Raw genomic sequence first — 27,904 nt, 5'->3', positions numbered from 1 at the left:
TTGGGAGATTTGTGTGTGGAGGGGGGGTTATTAACAGTACCTGTCTCTACCCCAAACATCAAGTGGGGCAGAGAGAAATAGAGAGAGATATCTTCATCTGGATCAAGTCAATCTGTAGTCTTTTTCCTCTTTTTAACCAGAAGAAGATGGCAAAGACTCTCATTTGTTTTTTGCAAGACGTTTGCCCTGAAATCAAGGACTTATACTTGGCTCTGAACTATTAAATATCCCTTAACACAAGATCAAATTATTCCTGTGAAACTGTTCATAATCAGTAAGACAGCTGATGCTGGGATGACAGCACTCTGGGCAACCAGGAATAAGATGTCCACTCTTTATACATTTCAGATGGCTCAGAATCAATGATCCTCTACCAGCTGACATATGGTCTTCACACATTCTCACCACAACAGCAGGAATATAGTTGATATGTCATATGTGTATATTTCTTGCTATGCTTTTTAAGCAATTATTATACTTAACTATTTGATCTTTTAATATAAATGCAGCTGTGACAACTGATGCACATATCAGGTAATATCTGTTTATATGTTCATATGGGATTACTAGGCTAATAACCCCTGGGGGACTTTTTAATTCTAGCCTTCCTTCCCAAATTTATCTACCAGGTTGATACTCTAGGGTTGTTTTTATGGACATATATGTGGACGTGGGCATAGATGGTCAAGCATTTACAGACTGCCTCTATTTATCAGAGAAAAAGGTTCCAGACTGGAGTAAGTTTCCAATTCCTCAACCAGTGGTTCAAGTTATCCTTGAAATGGGTTTAAGGAAGAGCTCTGCTTAACATGGATAAGAAAGCTTTTCCAGAAAAGCAGTAGTCTCTGAGACACATACTTGTCCCTCCAGCATGTCCTCTTAATGTAGCAGGCAATGTTTAAGTCACTAGATCAGGTAATTCTGATGCTACTTGTTTTGTAGATGTGCAACAGGTCCATTATAGTGGGATCATAGGATGTCTTGTGGACCAGGCATAGATCACCTCTCAGCAACCTTTAGGATACAGAATATATGGACAGGGCTTTGAGATGATCCATGTCAGAATGACTGTTTATACCCTGTATTCTTTTGGTGAGAAATCTCTGTGAACATTCTATTTGTTGTATATGCCTGGTCAGGTATATACTAATGGAGGTGGTGTACTCAGTAGTTGGTCTGATGAGGGCAGAGTACAGCGGCACAATGACATCCTCAGATCTCAATGCCATACCATTGTTTTTAAGTTATACAACACATAATGATTTCCTTACCACCATAGACACATGATGGTCAAAGGCCAGGTTTATGTCTATATGCATTCCCAGATCCCTGACCACTACTCTTAGGAGTCTACTGTCAATGTGGTAATTTCCAGGGGTAGCTGTTTTCCCAAAGGACACTATTATGCATTTCTTGGCATTGAGCTTTAGAACATGGCTCAGGCACCAATCATTTGTATGTATCTGGCCATCTTGTAGGGTATTTGCATCACGGAGGGATTCTACAACTACACCCAGTTTACAATCACCTGCAAACTTGGTCATCCAGAGGTCCTTGATATTGGCTTTGATTTCAGAGAAAAAGATGGCAAAAAGAAGAGCTCCAGCAATGAGTCCTGAGGGACTCAGCTAGTGACTGGTCTCTTTATGGATGTAGACTCCCCCTATCCTAACTTGTTGGGTTCCATCTATGAGCCAGCTGGCTATCCAGAGGGTGACATAGGGCTTATACCTGATTCTGTCAGTTTGTCAACAGTGCCCAAGTGAGGTATTGTGTCAAAAGCTTTGGCCAGGTCAAGGTGGCAGAATGCTCTGCTTTTTCTCTTGCCCATTGCTTTGGTGACCTTCTCAAAGAAGTCCACCAGCTTCAGTAGGAATGACCTGCCCTTGATGAAACCAAAGTGCGCTGGATCCAGTGACAGAAGGTTTCCTATGTCATGGTTTATTAAGTCCGTGACAATTTTTTCCATAGTCTTAGATGTGAGACTAGTTAAACTTTTGGGCCTGTAGTAACCCTGGTCTGTAGATCATCCACCATTGTGCAGAAGGATGACAGTTGCAGTCCTCAATTCACTTGGCACAAAGCATGTCTGAAGGCTACAGTTAAATAGTGATTCTAATGTTCCTGATAGGACATGTTTCATGCCAATAAGGAGGCATCCTGGTATATTATTTGGAACATAGTGATGCAGTGTTCTTGGCCTTAGAAAGTTCATTGGGGACCTGTTCTCTAATGATAGCTGCGGGAGTTATGACTGAGGGTATTTTCTGAGGGATATCGTGGGGGGGGGGGCTAAAACTGGAGTTACATTTGCCAGTAGATTTGCTACATCTTCTGGCTCAGTATAAGTGTCTCAATTTACAATTAGTTTAGAACATTTTTATGTATTGCCTTTGAGGTTGTGGACATAGCTGAAGAAAGTGTTGTGATTGTCCTTTATCTTAAGTTTTGATCTTTGCCTTAGAACCAGGTCTTTGCTGAAACCAGCTCTTTGACCTATAAACCAGGGAAGTAAATACTGTAGGAAGAAATAGCCAGGGAATTGTTATGGCTAGGCTTGTATAGGCCCTAGGGCCGATAGCCTAGTATCAACCTATGAACAGATGCAAAATAAGGAACATTAAATGCATAAATTAAATAAAGGAAGGGAGTAGATGAAACAGAGATGGTCTAGAGCTTTGTCTGAAGTCTAACAACCAGTACGTTTATATATATACACACACATTGGCTATAAAAAGTGTACACACCCCTGTTAAAATGCCAGGTTTTTGTGATATAAAAATGCGACCACAATAAATCATTTCAAAACTTTTCCCACCTTTAATGTGACCTATAATCTATACAATAAAGGTGTGTGGAAATATTCTTTAAGAACCATAACTGTCATATCTGATATAGAATCATCAGACTTGGAAAAGTGGGCTGATATGGGCTTATGGGCATTCATCCTAGTTCTGGGCAACTGCCTTTTCTCTCCTATGTAACCTGCCACTGGACATTTCCTGCAGTTTACTAGATAAACCACATTTTGGAAGTGCATGTAAAGGAACCCTGTGCTTTGAATCTTCTTTCTTCTTTTCTGCGAAATCGTTATGCTGAAAGCTGTGCAAATCATGTGACATGTTTTGCATCTTGTATGGTTACAGGGTTCTGTTCTGTCCTGGTCTAAGCATGCTTCTGACAACAACATTCTTTAGATTTGAAGATTGTTTAAATGACAGCAGTGGTAGCACGTGAAAAATGTCTTACAACTTGTCAGTCTCACTGAACATTGGTTGAAAGTCCCTTATGATTTTGTACAGTTTTTTAAGTTCTGGATAATATGTTGAACTCTGTCACAGGTTACTCTGAAGCAGCTGTTCTCATGGCAGCTGTATTGCTCTGTGTACAGCTCTGTCAAATTCCCTGGCAGAGTGACCTTGAACAAGCATGGTGACTTTCAGCTATGCCAACTGTGTATCTCTTTCTGCCTCACTAGAACAAATGTGGTGATACTGAAGAGCTTAAAAGTAATATTTGACTTCTTTGTGTGGCTGGGATGATTAAAGCTTCTGTGCAGATATATTTGTCTGCCAGTTGGTTTCCTGTAGACACAAGTCTGTAATTTCCCATGTTTTATGGTAACCTTATTACAAAGGAAGGTTACACTTGAAGTCGAGTACTCCAAGGAGGCTTTAATAGATGAGGGGGATTCTGTTGAGTCCTTGGTGGAATTCCTCAAGGGAGTCGATGCTGTGTCCAAATTATTAATGTCATCAGTAAAATAGAAATAAGTAAGTGGTCTGTATGTGCAGTGTTGTAGAAATTCATCTTCCAGAAATTCATCTTCCAGGTTTGCCATAAAGAGGTTTGCTTACTGTGGTGCCATTCTGGTGCCCATTGCAGTGCCCATAGTCTGAACATAACATTTACCATTAAAGGTAAAATTGTTATGGTCAGAATAAATTCTAGAAGTTCTCCCACTCTATCTGGTGTAATGTTTTGATAATCTGCTTTTTTTTGTAATTACTTGAGTCAACAATTCCATCTTTGTGTGGGAAGTTTATGCAGAGTGATGTAATATCCATTGTGGCTAAACAGTATTCATAGGATCATAGGAGGTTACTAGGCTAATGGCCTCCAGGGCCCTTACAAGCCTTGCCAAATTCAACCCATGTTCCTAAGGGTGTCTGGTTCAAGCAGACACTAAAATCAGCACCTAATTGCCCCTGTCCAAGAGGGACACAGGTGGAACCCCTTGCAGTGAATTTCATAAGTTGACCAAATAAACCGCATTTGGAAGTGCATGTAAAGGAACCCTGTGTTCAGTGGTAGTTCACAATAACTTGTCAGAATGTGAAGAAAATGAGTGGTGTCTTGAATATAGCTATCCCTCTCACTGACTAGTATTTCCAGAATTTTCTCCACATACCCAGAAATCATTTCTGTCAGGGTTCCTTTGCCTGATTACTATTGGTCTTCCAGGATTTCCTGGCTTATATACTTTTGGTAGAAAGTAGAAAACTCCTGGCCTAGGCTGATATGGAATGAGGTCAGTTATTTTGCCCTAGATGGAATCTGGGAAGGATTTAATAAGATTCTTTAGTTTTTCTGTGTACTGCTGAGTTGGATCCTGTCAGTCAGTTATCTGTAGTAATTGTGATAAGAAAGCTGTTTATCAGCTTCAGCAATATTGTCAACATGATTCTGGATAACCACTGCAGACCCTTTGTCTGCCGATGATGATGTGGTTGGATTTCAAGGAATTTACTGCCATTCTTTACAAGGGAAAAAGTTGTAATGTGTCTGTATCTGTATGTTCAGGAATCAATGATTCACACGTTGTCTAAAGCAGTCAGTATAGTCGTCTAGCTTTGCACTGCATCCACTTGGAGGAATGATGGAGGAAGGTTATTTGTAACTTTTCCTGGATTCATATTATCTGTCTTTTCCTGTATTTCGGTATCATGAAATAATTCCCTAAGTCTCAACCTGTGAAAATATTCCTTCAGTTCTCCACAAAATTATACTCTGTCAAGTTGTTTAGTGGGGCAAAACATAAGACCTCTCGAAAGAACTGAAAGTTCATTGGATGAAGTCAATGTGTGGTAGGAAAGACTCAACAGAGAGATGTCCAAGTGTTAAGGGTCCTTGTCCTGTACTGCTGTTAGCCATCTCCTGATTGTTTAACAAAATGGCATGTTGAAGGTTGTATAGTTTGTTCTTCTTTTTCGACAGAGTAATTATTTATAATTTGTAGTAATTCACATTTATTCCTTGCAGAAAGACAGGATCTGGCTCAGCAGACATCCTTTCTAGTGAGGAAAGTGTGTTACAGTATTGCTTCTGAAAAAGATTGTTCCTTGTTAGGACTAAATGTTTAATTATTTGCTGGGTTTAGATGAAAAACCCTGTCAGAAAATTATAACCCAAAGACTCCTGTGGAAAAATATAGCCATAGAAGGTTGAGGGGCTGGGGGGATGAAGAAAGGACTTCAACTTTCAAAATGGAGAGAGAAACTAACTGCAGCATCCATAGAGGGTGAGGCCCAGTAAAAACTAAAGGTCTGGAAAACGTGAGGGTTTCCCACAGACAACTAAACGGTTTCCATTTATTTATTTTTATTTTATTTGAATTTTTAGAAGTAGATTCACTGTATTTTTTTCTTTTTTAACAATGATCAAGTGTTTTGGGGTATTTATGATACACTATGAGTAAAATAAAGAGAAATAACCAGTAGCTTTTTATGTTCTGTGAAAGCCAGCAAGTTATTTTAGCAATTCAGGCTAGCATTTTCTTGTCAGAAAAAAGACAGATACAAATTTCTAATGATATACTCCTCCCCCAAGCAAAATAAGCAATGAAAATTAATATGAATATCTTTTCGGGGTTAAAAAATAGTGGCCACATGTTTGATGGTAACTTCTCAGTAGATGTCATACAATAAGAAATACAAAAAAATCACTTTTAGCATAACATGGTAAGTAAAACTTTGAACAGGAGGCCTGAAGTTACTGATGAAACTACTAAAGCTTACAGGAGCAACAACATAATTTATGCAGAGAAAGGAACAGAAATGGGTGTGTTGTATGCTCTGCTCCACCCAGCTGACTCAACTGAAAACCTGTAATCATCTGTAATTTTGTAACATGTGGACATGCAAATCCTGAAAAACATCTGGCCAAAGACTGGCATCCATCTTTGTCAGTATTCAAAAAACATTTCTTGCAGCAATATTTCTTAAAATCTGTATCATTCTAAATGTCAGCATGTGCTCTTAAATAATTAATTCATACTAAACTCTGGCACATACATCAAGAAGTGCTTAACCAAACAGATTCAACCTCAGGTTCTTCCTATGAATGTTACATGCATTTTTTTTGTTCATGGTAATACTGACAGACTTCACAATGGTAAGTACACACAGAATTGATGACAAAGACGCAGACACAGAGTACACATAAATACAGGCATGCACATTGGCTTTAAAAGACAGTTTCATTGAGAATAATATCAAAAAGAATAGACCATTCGAAAGGAGTGGAGAAGAGAAAGTTTTCAGAGAAGCCAGAAACAGAGTCCTCTTCTTGGTGAAAGTCATCATCAGAGGAATCTTCAGAAAGGAATACAGTATAGTGCCTTGTGGGCCTTACAACACTAAAGAAAACAAGGAAGAGAAGGTCACATTAGCGTGTGTCCGACAAAGCAGAATAATGTTCAGCACTGTACTATCTAGTATTCACCTTGTGCAACAAACCTAAAAGGAAGGTGAAATGAAGACTTGCCACTTCAATTTTATTATATTAGAACATTCTCAAAATGTCTGCTTTACATTAGCTTCAGTTTGCTACTGTGCTTTAATAAAAGTAATACATAACCATATTTTGTAGGCTAGTTAACTCAAGAAGTATTCTTCCAATACAGTAATAACATCCGTAATTATTAGGACATGAAAATATGACATTGTCAGAGTAGGCGTACACTGTGCCTCCACAGCTAATAATGATTACTAGAGCAGATTCATTCAAAAGCAGTGCAATTACATGGCTTTTGGACTCAAAACGTTATATAGTTAACCTTGCTTACTCGAGTGTAATATTCTGTTCAAGACATTTTCCTGTTATTGGGCATGACTGGGGAAAAACAGGGTGCTCCCAATATATTTAAATGGTAAATGTAGTTTTGGACAGAATCGGTACTAAAGCTGCATTCTGATGCTGTGCAACATACCTCAACGATTCCCAACTCTAACCACAATGCAAGTCATTGGCAACGCATGTCATGTGTGAGTAAATGTACTTGTCTTGTTAATTTTTATTGACTCCAGAGAATCAGTCAATCAGAATTAGCAGAAAAAAATACATATATTGTAAACAGTACATTTTGTACATGTGCCTCAGATTGGATAGACTCAGGGACATCATGCCATGACAGAGCAGTGCCTATATATTCATATAAGATTTTTGTGTATGCATAGTGGGAGCACCCACAGAAATACTGCTTCCATTTTCCATAATTCAAGATACAATACTCTATTAAGCTGGCTTCCTTGATATACAGAATTCAGGCAGGCAAATAGACAATTAACAGCCAGTAGGAGGGACAGAATATTTACTTAAGAAGTATTACAGCCTACAGCAACTTTTTAAAGAACAGTTATCTTCTGCCATGGTTTTGACATTTTTTAGCACAATGTTCTATGTTTGTGGCTTTTCCAGTGAGTCAGAAATCTACCTTTATCTGAAAGCACTGATCCAGTGTTCCCATACACACAACACAGTAGGCAATGCCTTGGCTGTAACTTTGGGAACCTATTTGCCTTGATCTCTTATTTCTGTCCAGAATGGCTAGTTTTAATGTTATTCTGTTTTATTCTCCCATGGTTTAACCAAGTACAGAAACATGTTAACATGAGAACATTAATATTTGAGTAGTACTGCAGTAACATGTCCCATGGCTCTTCACATTTCTTATCACACCCTACCCCTAAATTAAGAAATGTATTTGAAATTGTTTACTTATTTCTTCATTTGTTGCCCTTATCAACAAGAAGACAATCATTTAGAAATAACGTTGTGTATCAAGATGCTACAAGGAAACAACTAGATAATGTGGTTGTGCAAAGAAGAATGAGAAAACACTGAAATATTGAAGTCAGCAAAGAGACTGCTCTACCAGTCTTTCTTAGACCAGCAAAAAACTTCAGTGTACAAAAACAACAGTACTCTCTTCTCCTCTCAGTAGCTCTCTCATCTAGATTCCTACAACAGAAATAATCTCCAGCTTCTTTGTAATAGCTTCTTCTAGGTCTCCTCTCTCTTCCACAGCCACTGCTCCAGACATCAAATCTCTTTCCAAGAAGGACAAGCAACATTGTACATGGGTTTACCTCAGCCCTCCTTTTATACACCATTAATTGTTTCATTAAAGAAACCTGCTCCAACTAATGTGGCAAAGCTGCTGTCCACTATTAAAGCATCATTTAAGGTGAAAGCAGCACTTCTCCAAACAAGACCACAAGTGCTTTTCTTTGTTTTTAAACAATACTTTTACTTATCTTGTATGCCTAAAGGTAATGCTTCTCATTTACAACGACAGTTCAGTTTATACACACTATACACAAACATTCAGCACTGTTTACAACATTTACTTTCATTTTCACATTTATTTTATGAGAACTAGCATTTGTTAACTAGGTATGTGGACCTAGGCCAAACAGGCAACTTCAAACCCAGCTTTTTTTTTTTTTTTTTTTTAATAAACAAAAGTCTATTCCACCAAACTAATTCAACAGCAATTATCCAAACACATGAAACATCAACATACTTACAATTCACCTTATTGTTGGGCCATAATTATTAAGGTACAAAAGAGCACAAGTAAATAACTCTTCAATCAATAATAAACTGATACTTTAACTAAGCCTCTGATTGATTATATATACCGTTTTCAGCAGTCTTCATCTAGAAGCATTTTTAATGTTTTGCTATTTATAAAATGCAAAAGTATATTTACAATGTTGCAATTAACAGCAAAATCATTTATGCAATCATTCTGTACTAACCTCATATATTTCTGAGGCTATAGATAACACATATTTGAAAAATCACAGACTTAAAATACTTGTAAGGGTAAAGGCATACTGTGCCAAAACTATGTCAGAAATTACAGTATTTGCCCCTGGCATAACATTTTAGGAAATACATAGACGGGCACAGCAGAATACCCAAAATTAAGAGCCAAGTCATTAACATACTCAAGATCCATACTGATAAACTGAACCATTACAGAGTCATACATCCCCACCCTAAGGAAAACCTACCATGTCATTTCCCTTCCATAATGGCAGAAGTTCTACTGAATTATGTTATTCTGACCCAGTTCCATCTTCTCTCCTCTATCAGAAATCCTAGAAAAATGTAACCTTTCACAATGCCTAAAATGCTTCCTACAAGAAAATATGAGAGCATCCAAACATGCTTTCTACACCCCCCCCCGAGAACAGAACAAAATCAATCCTATCATTCTTAGAGTCAGTAAAACAACAATGAAACTCGACTGCTAGTATCCACCCCATTCACAGACCTCTCAAACAATTTTACAAAGTAAATCACACGCTACTCCTCTTCATATTCTCAGACATCGACTTAACAAATACACTCTTAACAGGTTCTATGGCTACCTCAGCCACTGCTCCCAAAGTGTCAAATGGTTAAGACCGCTATCTATACACCTACTTGTGACAATAGGCAAAATCCTTTCCAGATTCTCAGATATTGGCCTTGGCACAAACGAACACACACACACACACACACACACACACACACACACACACACACACACACACACACAGTTAAAAATTGCTCCCAAAATGTCAGACAGCTAGGCTCTATATCTATATACCTATCTATGACAACAGATATACACCAGGGATCTGTCTTAGGCCCAGTACTTTTCAATCTATTTATAAACACCATGCACACAGAAGCCAGTCAACCAATAATACAGTATGGTGATGATTATACACCTATAAGCATCTTCACAGACATTGTCCATCTCCAAGTTATTGCTCAGGATACTTTTCTTTCAAATGAATCATGGATAAATAAATCTAACTCATAGCGAATCCTATTAAAACCAAATGAATCAATCTTTTGTGCATATCACATCAACAATTAACACCTAGAAAAGGCTAGTCCTGAAACAAAACTCCTTGGAGTCATAAATGACAAACATCTAAAATCTGATCACGCATACAATACACAAGTCATAAAACCAATTATAAATTAGGAATGTTGCACAAACTGAAAACCTACTTCACAGACCATACCTGTTGTAGCCATAGCTTCCACATACTTACTCCCTACCTTACTCTGTACTTCATACATTTTCAGAAATCTACTATCCCCTGGTGTGACATTAGGTAGTGCAGTATTTTTCCTAGAAAATATGGGTTTTGCTTCTATCTCTCGTCTATTTATGACTTCATTTCTAATTTTATATACTTCACTCCTTTTGTAACCTCTCACTATAAAATCTTGCACTACGCTGTTAATTTGTTAACACATGTTCTCATCTGTAGTGTTAAGCTTAGCTACCCGTATCATTTGATTTCTGATAATGTCATTAAAGGCAAATGATGGGTGCATGCTCATTCTATGAAGAAAAGTATTACGTTTACCTGCTTTCCGGTATGAAATTGTATTTATATGTCCATGTGTGCCCTTTAATATCAAGAAAATACATAGATATGAAATTTTCTTTTTGAATTTAAGAAAAGAAGTAATATTGTTTAAATACTCAAATAAATGTTCAAACATGGACATTGTTCCTTCCCAAATCAGAAAGAGATGATCTACAAATCTTCTGTAGAAAATAACACTATTAAAGTAAGGATTTATATCTCGCTTAAGAATATGCTGTTTCTCTCACTTAACCATAATTATATTGGTGTATGTGTTGGCAACTGATGTGCCCATCACACCACCACTAGTTTGTTTATAAATTTGTCTCTGAAACAGGAAGATATGGTTGTCTAATGCTAAATGCATTAATTCAGATAGAATGTTAACATGCATCTGAGAATATTCAAAGAATTCAAGAAGATAACCTTTAACATACTGTATCCCAATCTGGTTAGGAATTACTGTAAATAAAGCATCAACATCCAATGTAGCAAAATAACATTCATTTTAAGATTTATCCTTGTATCAATCAAGCAACTGATGCAGAAAATCCACTGTGTCTTTAAGGATAGTGCTTGTATTCTCCAGGCCCATCTTTAATTGTGCATCCAAGCATTTTGAAATAGACTCAGTAACCCAACCCCTTACTGACACTATCAGTCTTAGGGGTGGGTTAACTAAGGATTTATGGTATCTTAGAGATACCGTAAATACAGTATCTTAGGATGAACAGTAATTAGATATTTAAGTAAGTCTGCATCAATTAACCCTTTGAGCTGCATTTCTCACAAGCTCTGCACAACGCATTTAATTATACTGTTATATTCTTGTTTAGTTATCATTGTCTAATCATCAGTACATAGCATACATTGCATGGCTTGGATGTAAAACTTAGAACCACAAAACAATGGGGGAAATGCTCAGTCTCAAAAACAAGGAAAGCCAAAATCCAGACACATAGCTAAAAAGACAAGTTGTCCATTGAAGCAGTACTTTATTAAACCCAAAGAACACACCAAATAAATATGCAAGTATTGAAAAAATTAATGCAACCAAACAAAAGCATTTTTGTCCTCATGCTAAATATTTAAAATACTGTGCTAAATATTGTAGATGGTGCTATTGTAATATGTATGAAACAATACAGAATTAACCAATATATTTTTTTACATTTTGTAATAAGGTATGGAATATTTATATGGTTTTGTATATGATGATTCATATAAAATGTAATTTTATAGGGGTTATGGTGACAATATACAGTATTTTAAATATTTAGCATGGTTTTAGAGTAGGTAGGTATTTTATGTAAAACAGGAAGTTAGGGTAATACAACATTTAATTAATTTCAATTCATGTAACTAAAAGGATATAAAGGACAGGAAATGAGTTTGAATTTCATCTGATGTCTTTTACAAGAGGACAAAAACACTTTTGTTTGGTTGCGTTAATTTTTTCAATACTTGCGTATTTATTTGGGGTATTCTTTGGATTTAATAAAGGTCCGCTTCAATGGACAACTTGTCTTTTCACCTATATGTCTGGATTTTGGCTTTCCTTGGATGTAAAACTCTGTAGTTAATATACTATGCCACCACCTTTACCTGCACACTTAATCACTATCAATATATTATCTGCTAATCGCTTTATAGCTTGTGTTTATTCATAAGTTAAATTCTGCAAAAAGTTCTTACATTTTTGTGATAAAATTGATATATTTCTTGTTCCACATCTCTTTCAAATATTTGCACAGTGGGATGAGTATTAGGAATGAATGCTTCTTTTAAAGGGACAGGATTGTAAAGGTTGACTGCGCCCCAAACTGAAAACTTAGATTCAAATTGCTTCTAAAGTACTTAAATTAAACTTAAACTTACATTCTGATAACATTTGTGCTATATCAGAATACCTAGTTGATATAAAAGTCAATCCCTTACTAAGTACGTGATGTTAAATGATGTTTTGAAAGATTAAATACTAATTCAATGTCATCATTTAGTTCCTGGTGTGGCTCTGGTTCGCTTTCTTGCCCTAGGTGTTGTTCAGGTAGCCTTTTTTCCTCTGATGTGATTGTGACATTGGCAAGGGTAATTCCACCAACAGGACAAAATCCAATGGATCAAGGGTGGTGATGTCATTAGGATCAACAGTTGTACATGGTACTTATTCTTGTATATTTATAACTGGAGGTTGTGCTACGGATTTTAAAGGCAAATCATCCTGCTGTTGTACAGGCTCCATTCTTCTGGTTAGTCATCCCTACATAGTATGCCAGACATTCATCAGTTTTGTCACTATTACCTGATTGTTTGGAGTTATATTTACAACTGTATACTGCTTTATATAGCTCCTTTGTGAATGAAATTGGTACATTGCTGTATATGCAAATACAACCTGTTTATTATTGTATAACACTCTTACCGAAATCAAATTGTATTAAACTCTGTCTATTAACCACCGGATTATTCTAACTACCTGTTTTTACTGTTTAGAAATTGATTCTTTTTTCTCTGCAAATTCTTTGTAAATTTTTTTGAAACTCTAACGGAGCTGTTCTCCCTTGGCTACTGCAGAAAATGGGCAGGAGTGCCCAGTCGGACCATCCTGGTAAACAAATAGCAATAAATAAACTGTTCTTAAATACCTGCGGCTATCATTAAATACCTACACAGTAAAATATCTATAATTTTTCAACCTGTTTATAACACCATACTTTTAGTGGTTGGGCCGCGGTGGTGCAACAGTTAGCATTGTTGCCTCACAGCAAGAGGTTCTCCCATTCGATTCTCGACAGGAGCACCTTCTGTGTGGAGTCTGCATGTCCACCCCACGGTCGAGTGACGTCTAAAGACATGCAGGTAGGTGCGTGTGTGAATGGGTGTGCCTTCTTTGAAGGCTGGGCATCGGGCTGGCAACTCGGCACCGTAAAAAATCCACTCATGCCAATCATTAGCGGAATGGAGTTCCGCTGTGGTGACCCTTAACTGGTAAAAGACGAAAGGCTTTTTACTTTTTTTAGTGAATACCCCTATGGAATGCCCTACTTAGTAGAAGTAAATAATTTAGTTGACACGTGGCTCAGGCACACTTCAACAGAGCTAGACATTTCTTAATTAATTACATTCGCAGGCATGTTCTGCCATGACACTCATGAGTTAACATTTAAATTTACTTTAAATTTCTTTTCATGACCTCGCACTAGAATGTTATCTAATAATCTATATTGGAAATATGTATAAGACTGCATAGCTATTTTCATGTTTTATATTTTAACCATACTGTGCTTTTATGCCTCTTGGTTCTTGTTAAACAATATTTGATTATAGTTAAAGTGTCTTTCAATGTGGAGCTTTTCTCCTTGAGACTCTGTTGAAAAAGGGTTAGATACCCAGTTAGACTTTTCTGTTAAACAAATTCAAATAAGCCCACTTAGTACTATATCCCTCTGCCTCAGCTACCTTTTACAACAGCCTTTGCGTCTCTACCTACTTCCTCAAAAACCTCTGCTTTCACTGCATTCTCTCCCTCCTACTTCTGTTTTTATTTATACTTGCATGTTGACTGAACCTGTTACCCCTCATCTCTTTCTTATCCTCCAATGTCTGCTACTCTTATGACACACACTGATTCCCTTCTTCACCCCCTTGTCTGCTCCTGTGCTTCCCCTTGTGCTGTGAGTCCTTCCTTTTTCCTACTCAGGTGGTTTATCAGGATTGTAGTGGAGTTCCTACTTTGGTTGCTTTTGTGAATATCTGGCATGTCTCCTCAATTGCAATTTTTTGAAATGTACATTTTAGTTGTATAAGAATTCTATTGCAAAGTATTATTAATAAACATGTACCTTAGAGCTTTTCTCCCTGGGCCTCTGCTGAAAGTGGGATCCTAGAACCACAGTCAGACTTTTCCTGGTACACAAATGTCAAATAAATAAATAAATAAAAAACAAATAAAAAGTTGGAACACTGCAACAACAACATCAAACGAGATAAAGTTTTCTTTAGTAAAGGGCTAGAAATAGTTTCAAGTACCCTCGTGTTACTGCATGTGTTATATAGGAGATCTGAACATGTTCTATTATTCAGGCTGTGTTTACTTAAGTGAAGTTCAATGTAAAGGATGCACAACCTGGAGATGCCACAGGCCTCTTGTGATATCTGCCTGCTGGAGCTGAGGTTAACATCAGACTCTAGAAGTTATCACCAAAACAGTTAAGGCTTATCGGCTGCAGTATTCAGCATCTTGAACAAGACCTATTAAGATGAGTTCAACCCTGGCTTGTGTCGGACATTGTCATTCAGAATCAAATGTATGCATTTATTTCCACTTTTTCAATTAATCTACTGACTTTTGCATCTTAATCAAATGCAAGCATCACAATATATTGTGCAATGTATTTAGAGACTAGCTATACCTCCCTAAGAAAGTCATAATATTTTTTGGATGAAATAGCTATATCCCCTAAACATTTTCTGGGATGAGGCTGAAGGAAAAGAAAAGCTAATGGTCAATTATGAATAAAACCTACTACAAATTTCTAAATTCATTTAAGTCTTGCCTGCAACATAACTGCCTGATTTAGTGGAATGATCCAAGTGTAATAGGAGCATCTGAAAAATTACAAGTTAAGAAAAAGTAAATCATGAGAGGTATTCAGAACTGACTTAGGACAGTAACGTACCACTAAGCAAAGCAAGCTGTTTGTTTTAAATAATTTATTTTTTCATACAATAGGGCTACATATGTATCTGAAATAAATATTTGGTGCAAAAACATTTCCTTCTGATGAATGTGACCCTTCTCCCTCCAATTATGTGAAACTAGAAAATAATTATTAGCACTGACTTGCATTAATTAGTGTTCTGCTGTAACAGGAGCAGATTCTGAATACAGCCCTTATGTCAAATTTCATTTTAAAATCTGTGGAGAAATGTTATCTCAATGTCAGTTAAACAACAAACGGAATGAATTTGGAGGTGGCCTGCCAAACACATCAGTAGGGAGAGAGCACCTTGAGCCACTTCCAAGAAAAAAGTTTGAAAAAACTGTACATGCCATCTGAATAATCCAGGAAATGTGACAATAATTTTAAGAAAATATCAAAAGAATAATACAAGAGTTGATCTGCCTCACTGTTTTCACAGATAGGATGACAACAAACATCTTAGGTCTACTGGCTTCCAAATCACTTCTATTACAGAGAAAACTGGAAAAGAGGGTTACAAACAGAATTTTCATTCCTAAATGTTACACTTAAGGAGACAGGTACAGCATCAGCCAGTATTCTGCATTCACCTATAATGCATGCTTTGCTGTTTTTTTCCTGCAAAGGAAGGTCTGTGTCCTTCTTTCTGTACACTAAATTATATGCATAAAGAGGTAACGTGAGTCAATATTTTAGGGTCAGAGATGGCAGCATGTCAGATCAACTGAAGGAACTAGCTAGTGAGGATGGTGAGAGAATCCCATTGTCATCAACTTTTACTTCTGAATGCCTGATGTTATCAAGATCTGTCAATGCTACAAAGAACTCAAAATGGAAAAAAAATATTAAGAACAATTCTGATATACAAGCAAGTTATAACAGCAGCTTCACTGTTTTTTTTGGGCAGATGAATAGAAAGTGTGGATGAAATTATAAGCATACGATGTAAAAATATTAAGTGTGCCAAGGAAATAAAATGCAAAAAGCTATCATGTCTGTATGCAGAATACACACCTTTATGCAAGCTCCAGAAAGGTTTATTATTTCCATTTATTAGTATTAGTAAATCAGATTAACTCAGTAAAAACAATTTAACAACATAATATCCTCTATGGAAGATCTGTAAGAAAGACTGTCACATAAATAAATAAATACCATCCAGAATATAGGAATTACATATGGAATGTGGAACAAACTAGTTGCAGCAATATTTCTACAATTTACTTCCTTCATTTCACATTCCCACATGCTATTTTTACTCCTCTGTTTTAAACAATTTATATATGCATGTTTAGGTTTGGAGTGCAGTGTATTTCCCTTTAATCTAGCATCACTACCTGCATTTAACACTGCATTTTTAGTAGTGTTGCTCTGAATTTTTCAAGATAAGGGTGGTGATTTAAAATTAACAAGTGCACTGCATTTCTCTGGTGTAGCTAATGACAGAATGCAAACACTTTCAAACACCTTGTGCCTACCCTGTTTTTGAAAAAATAAATAAGTAAGTAAGTAAAGAAAATAAAGCCATTTGCCAAGGATTAATTAAAGGGGACGTATATCCAAGGGACCACAGATGACCATAGTGACGGTTAACAACATTAATCCCACTACTGAAGCACAGCAGGTCGGTCACCCGCTTAAAGTGCTTGCTTTTCCTGCCCTACACAAAGCTCTGCATCATTAGATATACAGACAGCCTTTCATTCGTATTTCTTTTCCCCTTAGGTGTCCCCACACAAATAACGTGTGTCCTAAAAAACAGATTTATTAGCGTCAGCAAATAATACTGAAAGATTAATAAAAGTCTATAAATGAGTAAAGCTTTTGGAATAAATGCTTTCAATAATTGTGATACCAAAAAGATGGAAATGGAACAGACTTGTTTTGATACTGTTTATTACATTTATTAAGAGTTTAACAACATCACAAACTATTTCACTAAGACATAAGGGGACATTAAGTCCTTCATTCTGTAAGCAGCTAAATTCAGAGTACACTGAAGAGCAATTAAAAACAATCAGTTCCTTTAAAATACAGTTAACAGCCTGTGATCCATTTTTACTAATAAACCTTAAACTTCTCAAGAAATGACTAACAGGATGTTATTAATAAAAAAATGTACAATTAAGCTATCCTTATGATCTAAATTTAAATCAAAGCTAGAGCAAGAGAAGCTGCAAGGTGTGCTTTGTCTTCTTGTCTTGCAGTGACAGACACAAAAGCCCCTTTAAAATGGAATTGTTATTCATACCCGAGCATTACAAATTTCAAGTATAACAAGATGCTATTTTTTATTACTTTTTGATTAGAGGCAGAGTGGCTTATTCTACGGTATGGTTTACTAAATGTATGAAAACAGATGGAATCAAATTCAATTAACCAAAAAAAAAAAAGCCCACATGACTAATTAGTAGTTATAATGGCCGAGTCCTTGTTGGGGCTAAAATCACTGTTGAAGTAAATAATCTGTTTATACCATGTCCACTTTCTTTTCACAGTTGAATTGACAAAAAGAAAATGTTCCCTCTCCCCATTCTTGCTTGTTAACCAAGTTTGGCATGCTATCCCTCAGCTAACCACCCGCCACCTTAAACTCTTCAAGCACAAGGAGCTCTCGGCAAGAATGCAGGTCACAGCAAGCAAAACTACAAGCAATGGTGCAGAAGACGATGACTGGAGAAAAAAAGAATCTGTCCATCATGACTACAACCCTCGTCATCTCCACATGACTGCTCTGATTCCTGCCTACCTAATCCCTTAGCAGAGTTACCATGCAGATGACTTGCCGATCAGTTTCTAATGTTTAGTTTAACATGTCCTCTGTTAGCACTAACATGTGACAGTACTGACAGCTGAGGCTGTTCCTTGTTAAATATCATGTCAAAAACACAGTGCCATGGAAGTAGAGATGCACTTCATGGCTTGCAGTGTACCGCTATGATAGCATAGGTTTATTTTTTAATGAGGAAGATCTGCATTCTGAGAATTCCCCCTCCCCCTCCCCCTCCCAGTGAGTGTCAGAAATACACGGACAAATCAGCAACACATCACAGTGGCCAAAAATGAAATGTTGACAAATGCAGATATTTCACATTTAATTGACACTTAAATATTCCTGAGATGGAAATCTTGCGGCAAATGAATTCACAGAGAGAGAGAGAGAATTGTGAACAGGAAGAACAGTATAACCTTTTTAACTAATGGCATTTACTGAAATCATCTGTTAGAACAATATAAAATACAGCCATAATTTGCATGGATTATTAACCACTTTGTAAAGTGTTTGAGATGGAAGACAAAGTTGCCACGTAAATATTTCAAAAATGTATTCATTCATTTTTCACCTAGTGTTGCTTCTGTTAAGTAAGAGACACTACGATATTTTTTCACTGACTTCAGAGACAGCTCTTTAGGAAATCTGAAGTTGCTCTTGGACAATAAAGAAATGGAGAAGCTTAGGTGAGTATCTCTACCTTTCTAGCCTTTATTCCAGTGGGACTTCACAAACAAGCCTGCCGGCAGTACTCTGTGTGCCACAGTCACTTAGTCCCTTTGTCTAAAATTACAGGGTGGTGTACAGCTGCTCGGGAAAGGTAAAACGAAGAGTCAAGTAATACAGCTCTGCTCATTTCTCACCCTCGTTCTACATAAAGGGACAGTAAACTACTCACAAAATCTTTCCTTATCCCTCTTCTTGTGCACAGCTCAGATTTATTTGTTGCTTACAAAGGATCTGACCATATTTCTATTGGTTTTGCTGATGCATGCATACATATAATGCATACATTTACTACACCTATGAAGACAGCAAATGCTGTTCTAGTATCCTATTTTACTTTTTCTGCATGAAGTGACAGACTAAATTGTGCTATCTGAAGTAGTTATTAATATTAAAGTTAGCGCTTTTAACATTTTGTAATGACAATGAGGAGCTAAGTGTGTAATATGCTGCAGCTGTCTACTCAATGAACTTGAAGTAATAAGCAGGTCTTATGCCAGGCATGACATATGCCAGTAAATATATCCCAGTAATGTACTGAACTGGTGACTTAAGTTTAAAATTCTGTAATTCACATATAATGGACATAAAACCACAATGTGCGTGGTTTACTAGTATTACACACATTTTACATTTGACATTTTATGACAATGAGAGCGTCTGTACTCTGTGGAGTTAACAAAACTCAAGAGTGTTTCTGTGAAGATGACAGCAAAATAAGATGATGTGGCTTTTGTCCAACAATCTGGCACAAGTACCAAATTGACAGACTCCATACTTACAAGCAAGGCAGGGACAAAAAGAAACGGAGACTGGCAGGACAAAACAGTCAGCTGTAAAGTCTACTCTAGATCCACAGTTACATCAGTTGAGTCAGTCTCAACTTGCATTCCATTGGTGGTAAACTCAAAATGCAAACAATAACAATCGGTGCAGCTGTTTTCAATTCTGACTTCTTCCAGTACTATAATATCTGACCAAGCATGTCATTTAACCTCCACAGTGCTCCTGGACAAACCCTAACACGAAGTGGCCATAAGATCAGAACCTTTTTCAATTATGACTATGATACAGCAAAGATAAATCCATGTTAATACTGAGTAAACAGGTCTGGCAAAGTCAAAGTGCTAATAAACTTTTCCCAACAGGGTGCGTGCTAAATCATTCAGACATTGCACAGGTCTTACATAAAACAGTTCTGGTACCATAATGCAGAAGGAGCCACAAGTCACTGACAATACTCAACAATATACTGCAAAGTCTCAACCATGAGAAAATAGATGTACTTTTTTAATATCAAATGACAAGTCAGACAGAATCAGGTTTACATGCCAGTTCTACTGCTACTTGCATGCATACCTCTCAACCATACCAAATTCCTCAGTATTTACCGGTTTTGTGGGCAAAATAATGGGGTGCCACAAATTCCCGAATTTCCTGGTTATTTTTTCAAAAATTGTTTTTTTCCAGAGAAAGTTGTTGCTGACATCATCACCTGCAGGTCATGTAAATGACGGAATTGCTGAGGGCTTGAAAATTGTATCTGTACTCTGCTTACTTTTTCCCTACATTTGTACTTGGTTCCAATTGGCTGGATTTAAAGTAGCAGTCAGCAGCAGTACACAGTATCAGACCAGTGAACAAGATTTTTTTATTTTGTTTTAAATTAATACGGACTCAGATCAACAAGCAAGTAGCTGTAGTAGTAGTAGTATAATACGTAAGGTACCATAACTATACCGTATAATGGATATGAATCATACAATGAATTAAGCAATTGAAATCCTACAGATAACTTGCCAAATAAATGGCATGGTGCATGGATTGCATTTAAAATAGTTTATTCTTTAATACGTGCAAATATTTCTGTTAAGTGTGATTATATGATGTTCTTGTGTCTTCCCTTTATCTGGATATTTCCCTTCTGACACCTTTAGTTAATTTTTGGTTGTAAATACCAAGGAAAAAAGATGAGCATGGAGGCATGTCAGCGTAAGCTTGTAGCAGAGCGGCAGGTAAGGTGCAGCCTGTCTTTCTCCTTATTGCTACGTTCCAGTGTCACACAGCTGAGCCAAACTGTGGCGCCCCACCCCTTCCACAACTAAATGTGTGGCTCGATAACTTTTTGAACGTAGTACTTTGTCTTGCTAAATACTGGATTTTTTGTACCTCATATTCTGCAGCCGTTTAAAGCTCACTCATTGCGGCCTTTTTTTTTCTGAGGCATTGCTACTGGCTTGACTTTACTACTGCATTGATGTTTCAGCGGTAAATGATTACTTTCAGCACTCTGGAATATATCCAAAACATAAAACACGGCACTGAGAATGGAAGCTGGAAGGTAAAACTACAATCTTTAATATAATCCACTTAAAAACCGAAAACATTAAGCGCTTTCATCCGTTAACTTAAGAACTTACTGAGTTCACAAGTTAACGGATAAAAGCGCTTATTTTTGGTTTTTATGTTTTGGATTTGTTTGCGGTGGATTTCATGTTCGGTGGTGATTTGCAGAATGGAAAATATATCTGGTCCTTTGGACTGTCTGTCTTAGCTTTGGCATCCACTTGCTTGAGGATTTAAACTAGTAGAATTTTTATAACAAGTTTGCCGTCTGCATTACATTGTAATATTGTTCTACCACCATTCAGCTATAATGTTGTCGTTCAGAGAGGGTATCACTGGATTTCATTAGTGCTTGGAATTCACAAGAAAAGTACCTTTCTGTTAGTACTGGTTTATCCCCATATGTATTTGCAAGCTGTCACTGCATTAGCCATATTTTAAGCCCATTTTGGGGAATTATTTTAACTCTTTTGGACTTTTTTATTTTGCACTGGCTTCAGTTCCATGTGTGCCACTGACTCTTCTGTTTAGTTTGTGCCGATAAATACAGTAGTTTTGTTTTGTTGGATTCAAGGAAAAAAAGTGACTGTGTCAGGTGTGAAAATTTTATTATGTTAAAGATGGCATTCGATCGTTGTCCTACATGTGGGTCCATAGTCAAACTTCATCAAACACCGATTTCTTAGGGGGTAACCAGTCTTACTATCAGAGTGTTGATCAGTGCAGTGTAACATACTGTCATTTTAAAGCTGCACTACTTTATTAACTTTATTTACTTTAAAGTGTTTTAATATGGATGACATTTTGTGATGTCTTGCACTGGCACCTGCTACTGCAACCAAGGTGACATTGTGTTGTGTGGGAGAGCAGTATGTAAGCACATTGGTTGCAAGTGCAGTCAATCTTGCTTAAGTCATTTGCCTTTCCTGACTTTGCGATAACTCTCAATCCCTCAGAACAAGTCGGGACAAAGCCAAAATAATGGTGGTACAAAGGCCCAAAAATAGGGACAAATTTTAAATATTGCTCCTGTAAATTCAGATAGTTGTTGTTTAATCTGGTGCAGGGTTACCATCTACATACTGGGTGGCTGTTGGCATACCTCTCAAATGGGCACACGACTCGACACGAGTTATGTGGTGACGGGAACAGGCGGACTCTGGGGCCATATTTTTGTTGTCTGTTCTTCAGTCTGCATTTGAAAGTTGGTATCCCGCAATACCACCAGAGTGGGTGGGGTACATAATTATGTATGTAAATTTTATGTTAATCAGCATACAGATTTGTATCTATTTTTTCATGGGCCTTTGTCCAGATTTTTGTTGTTTCCAGGTTGACAGGTATGCTTGCATGTGAACCAAAAACAAACAACAATGTGAAATGCTAGCCTGTGAAAAGTCCTTAAGTTAGCTCTACAAATGAGAAAACCAGCAGCAGCCACATAAGTAAAAAAGTCAGATTCTAGAATAAGCAGGGCAGAAACAGAAAGTTATGCCCTAACTTGCATAAGGAATCACACCCCTGCCTGTAAAGGAAAGAAGGTAAGCACAGGAGCAATAATATGATAATGCTGATAGGCAGCATAGGCTCAGTAGTATAGGCTTTATTTAGTTTCCACTGAAAACCGTTACTGCTGCCTGACCACTGCACAATGTGCTAATGTAAGCATGATGCTATTCAGAAATAATCAAAGAAAGAAGTCATATTTTATAAACAAGATGTATTGGATTTGCCATTGCAGAATGGATGATGGTTTCTCATCTCCCCTGCTGGACAACTCATTGTATTCAGCACCAGAGGTGGAGAATGACTGGATCATGCTTTATCAACTACAATTTAAGAATGTGTACACTGGACATATAGGTATACATACACTGTACACAGTCATAGATATAGGCCAATTATTGGCAGTAAGGAGGTGACTAGACTATACAATGCAAGGGTTATAGGCCTCTTTACATGTATGTGCATATACACTTAAAAACACTGACACAACCGCTGACAACATATAGAACAGAAACTACCACTGGCATCCCTTGCACTGAAAATATATAGAGGTACCTGCTAACACATGCACACAAACCACACAAAGGTGTGCAGTACTGCTGGCATATCCCAAAACCTGTACCTTTCTGTGCTTGCCTGGCTCTGCCATCTAGTGCTATGACTCTTCACTGTTATGGAACTTTCTTATCATAATGTTTTTTTCTCCATGGAACAATCCCTATATTCACAGATTCATTGATTGTTACTAGACTAATGACTCAGGAGGCCTTTCCAAGCCTAGCCAAGTTTTCCAAAGGAATAATGTCCTGTATCCAAATAGAACATTGAATCAGGGTGTACTGTACACCAGCCCAGTCTATCCTTACTTGGCTATTCTTCTAGAATTTGCAAACATAGTACAGGGAAACATGTAATCTTTCTTTCAGTGGTCATTTTAGTTTCACTTGATAGCCTTAGGAAAACACCTTACACTAAATGTAAATTGTTTTGAAATCTAGTTAAAGTCTCAAAACAAACCACTTATTTAGTGTTCCTATGTTATTACTGAGAAGAGGTACACCAGACTACTTGGTCTAACTGGGTAGTGTGTCATTAAAACACAACAAATAAAACCCACATGGAATTTATTATAAAAAAAAAATTGGAGAAGATTACTGCTGCAGTAAAAAAAAAAAAACTATGTTCTGACCTAACATGATGCCTCTGCATTGCCTCTTTTGGACATTTATTTGACAGTAATTACATTAATTTTTAGACAGGCTTATCTACAAATGAGTCAGCTCCATCATGATAGAGAAATAAAGATGAGCCTACCCAGTTAACCTGCCAATAAAGTAAAACAAATAGAACCCACATGGAAAGTATTACAAAAAAAAATCATATGAAATTGCTGTTGCATTAAAAAAAAAAAAAACTGAGGATATATTTTCAAATGTTTTTGCAGTGTCTGTTTGGATGCAATTGTTTACTTATTTAGCATTGATTACATTAATTTCTATGCAAGCAAATCCAGAAGTGAACCAGCTACATGGCTGTAGAGGGATAAAGCCTTGACTATGACTAAAGTGATCCAGGTTCAACTACTGGCTTAGGAATCTGCTGGACCTGCTGTTGGGATGAGGGGTATGACTTATGTGGAAAAAAGAGAGGTGGTATAAGAGTTTTGCAAGAATGTCCAGATTTTTGCCTCATATTTTTGGACTGTTACTTATGAAAAAAGCTTATGTACTCAGCATAATGTTCCATCTGAGTTGTTGCTTTTCATTTGTCTTCAACCTGTGGGACCCAAATCCAGCATGGATCTGACTCGGCTGCATATTCCAGCATCAAAGCCTAGCTCCAAGCTCCTCCCCTACCCATAATGCCCCTGTCTCCCTCCTCCCCTCAGATCGAGTTTGTTGCAGAACAGCAGCACTCCAACCTAGACCATATGCCTATAGACCTGACATCTTCACAAGACTCATCACGAGAGAAACTAGCCAAAACATAGAGGGGCTATGCTTCTTCCATCCGGTCTACTACACAGCCCACACAAAACAGGGGGAAGGAGGTAGGGATGGTTGAAGACAAAGGAAAAGCAACAACTCAGATGGAACATTATGGTGAGCACATAGCTTTTTTTTTATATGAAGTTGTTGTTTTCATTTGATCTTCAACCTGTGAGACAGACTCCCCACCTACCCAAGAACCCTAGATGGTCCTCATGGAAAGATGTTCTGGAGCACGGCTGAGCTGAAGGACGCCCTGTCCTGGAAAGAAGTTACAATTTATAATGGGAGATAAATGTGCATGATGACGCCCAGGTAGCAGCAGAACAGATATCATCTGCCGCAGAAGTAGCAACAGACCTGGTGGAATGCACCCAGACATGACCTGGTGAAGACAACCCTTTACTTCGAAAGGCCAAGGAAATGCACTCAGAAATCCATTGAGCAATAGTAACATTAGAGACAGGCTTCCCAAAGAAGGGTTTAGAAAAGGAAACAAAAAGTTGATCAGGCATATGAAAAGATTTTGCTCTATGCAAGTAGAAATGCAGCTGTCTGCGGACATCAAGTAAGTGCAACTTGTACTCTCCTCTATTCTGAAAATTTGGAAAGAAAACTGGAAGATTAATGACCTGGTTAATATTGGACTCTGATGCCACTTTTGGCAGGAATGATGGGAGACCCTGTTTTTATGAAATACCATTTAAGGAGGCTTGACAGACAATGCTTGGATCTCGGAGACTCTTTGCTGAGGTAATTGCCACCAAAATGGCAGTCTTCCAAGACAAGAACTGCATCTTAACCATAGCCAGTGGTTCAAAGGGGGCAGAAACCAGAGCTTGCAACACTAAGGTGAGATCCCAAGGGGCAGTGGGACCTTACCCAGACGCCTAAGTAAAAAGGTACCTTACAAAAAGGCCTTACAAAGCTTGGATGAAGCCAAGGAAGATGAATTCTTGCCTATGTGAAAACTAGAGATTGCTGCTAATTGTAACCTGACCATAGAGAAGCTGGCACCATGATTAAAAATATCTGCTAGAAATGCCAAGATGCCCGGAACTGGTGCAGTGAAATGATCCAGGTCGTGCTGAGAAGTCCAGATTGAGAAATGCTTTCATTTACTTGAGTAAACCTTTCTGGTAGAAGATTTGTGAGCTGTTACCAAAACCTTCTAAATTGGAGAAGAAAGCCCGGGAGTCCTAACTATAAAGGGAACTGGAGCAGCCAAGCCATGAGCTTCAGGCTAAGTCTAGCACCCAAGGTATACACAATGCAGGAGACCAGAGAGAGGAGAAACAAATTTGGCGAGGCAAGAAAGGCTCAATGAAGATACTGCACTCCCTAGCCGTTGAGCTTTCTAAATGAACTTGGATATCAGAGGCAGAGGACGGTAGGCATATAGTAGACCGGAGGGCCAAGCATGAACTAGAGCATCTCTTGGGGGCTATCCTGGACAGGGGTTCAGAGCAAAATACTTCCCGTACTTCACGTTGGAAGGAGAGGAGGCGAGATTACAGCAAGGCTGACCCCACTTTCAAAAGTCCTGTTCTGCTACTGAAGGATTCAGAGACCACTCTTAAGGCATCAGAATAGATCTGCTGAGCCTGACTGCTAGAATACTGGACCTCCCCAGAATGTGCATCACCACTAGAAAATAGCCGGAAGAAATCGCCCACTCCCACAATCTCATAGCTTCATGGCAAAGGGGATAACATCTGGTCCCCCCTATTTGTTGATGTACAGACTACTGACATACTGTCCATCTGGATGGCAATAGTCCCTTGAGGAAGAAAGGCATGAAGAGCTTGCAACGCCAAAAGCACTATCCTCATCTCCAGGACAATGATATGCAGATGGTTCTCCTGGGAGGAACATGTGCCTTGGACCGTCCTTCACATGCAATGCCCCCCTCCTAAGCAGGGAGGCATCCATGGTCACAGTGATCGCAGAAGAGAGGAGAATGAATGGACGACCCAGAAGAAGATCTGGGAATTTAAGCAAGCACAGAAGTGAATGTTTGCAAGCCCGAGATAACCAAACTGGATGAGATAAGGGAAGGTATAGTAAGGACCATTGAACTGCCAGAGTCCACTGGAGGATCCTCATATGAAGGTGCACCATTGGGATGAGAGTAATCATGGCCACCATGGACCCCAATGCCAGAAGAACTGAATCCGCTGATGGACATTTGGCCTGAAGGATGTAAGAAACATGATGTCGAAGGGATAACAGTCTGTTCAGCAGTAGAAACACCTTCACTTGGATACAGTCTATCTGGGTCCCAGTGAAGTCAAGGACCTGTTCTGGTGCCAACTGTGAATTGTTGAGGTTTATGGTTATGCCCAGATAGTGAGTGGTCTTGAGAAGAAGATCCCTGGCTTGACACAGTCGATGTCTGGAGGGAGCAGAAAGGAGCCAATCATCCAGGTAGGGAAAGACCTGAAACCCTTGCAGTCGCAGATGAGCAGCCACCACCGCTATCCCTTTGGTGAACACCCTGGGGGCAGTGGTGAGCCCAAAGAGGAGCACTCTGAACTGAAAATGACTGGCTCCCAGCCGGAAGCGGAGGAACCTCTGAGAGCACCTGTTCATCTTTATGTGATAATATATGCCCTGGAGGTCCACTGAGCACATTCAGTCACTCCTCTGCAGGAAAGGCAGAATGGATTGAAGAGTGACCATCCGGAATTTCATCTTGGCAACTGACACGTTTAGAGTTTATAGATACAGGATGGGTCTTAAGTCCCCTGTTTTCTTTGGCACTAAAAATAACCTGGAATAGATGCCTGATCCAGATTGGTCTAGGGGATGGCCTAGATTACTCGCTTTTTGAGCAGCCTGGAAATTTCTATTGCTGCCTGCTCCTGTTGCATGGGTGAGATATCTGGGAGGTGTTTGGGAGGAACTGGGGGCTGAAGAAAGAGGGATCAAGTATCCTCTGGATATTATCTGCAAAACCCAATGATCATCAGTGACAGACTCCCAGGCTGTATGGTGCAGAGAAAGACGTTCCTCAACTGCCTCCAGAGACCAGCAGTCGAGCAACCCTTCAGGGCTGTTGCAAGGATCTTCCAGGAAAGAATCTCGAGACCGTTGGTTCCTTGGAACCTCTTTGCCATGAGGGTGATGTTTGTCATATCCCCCTCTACCTCTGGGGAAAGCAAGTCCTGAGCGTCATGGGAAAGCCCTCAGATTTCC

The 27,904-nt window shown here is 38.2% G+C and overlaps 1 protein-coding gene across 4 annotated transcripts in view; it reads right to left on the bottom strand.

The window, feature by feature from the left end:
- The window catches only part of DENND1A (DENN domain containing 1A), a 4,751,104-nt gene that overhangs the window by 108,958 nt on the left and 4,614,242 nt on the right, over positions 1-27,904 (bottom strand). For 2 of the 4 annotated variants that reach the window (XM_044058260.1, XM_044058261.1), the window contains one exon: positions 6,509-6,637. The exons of the other annotated variants lie outside the window; for them this stretch is intronic. In XM_044058260.1, coding sequence (XP_043914195.1) covers positions 6,509-6,637 — 129 coding nt within the window. The remainder of the gene's footprint in view (positions 1-6,508; positions 6,638-27,904) is intronic. 4 annotated transcript variants of the gene reach the window in all.

Source organism: Protopterus annectens, chromosome 16.part0, assembly GCF_019279795.1.
Source record: "Protopterus annectens isolate FY-2018-M chromosome 16.part0, PAN1.0, whole genome shotgun sequence".
Classification (NCBI taxonomy): domain Eukaryota; kingdom Metazoa; phylum Chordata; order Ceratodontiformes; family Protopteridae; genus Protopterus; species Protopterus annectens.
The sequence above is the reverse complement of the archived record's forward strand: the minus strand, read 5'-3'. Positions and strand labels throughout refer to the sequence as shown.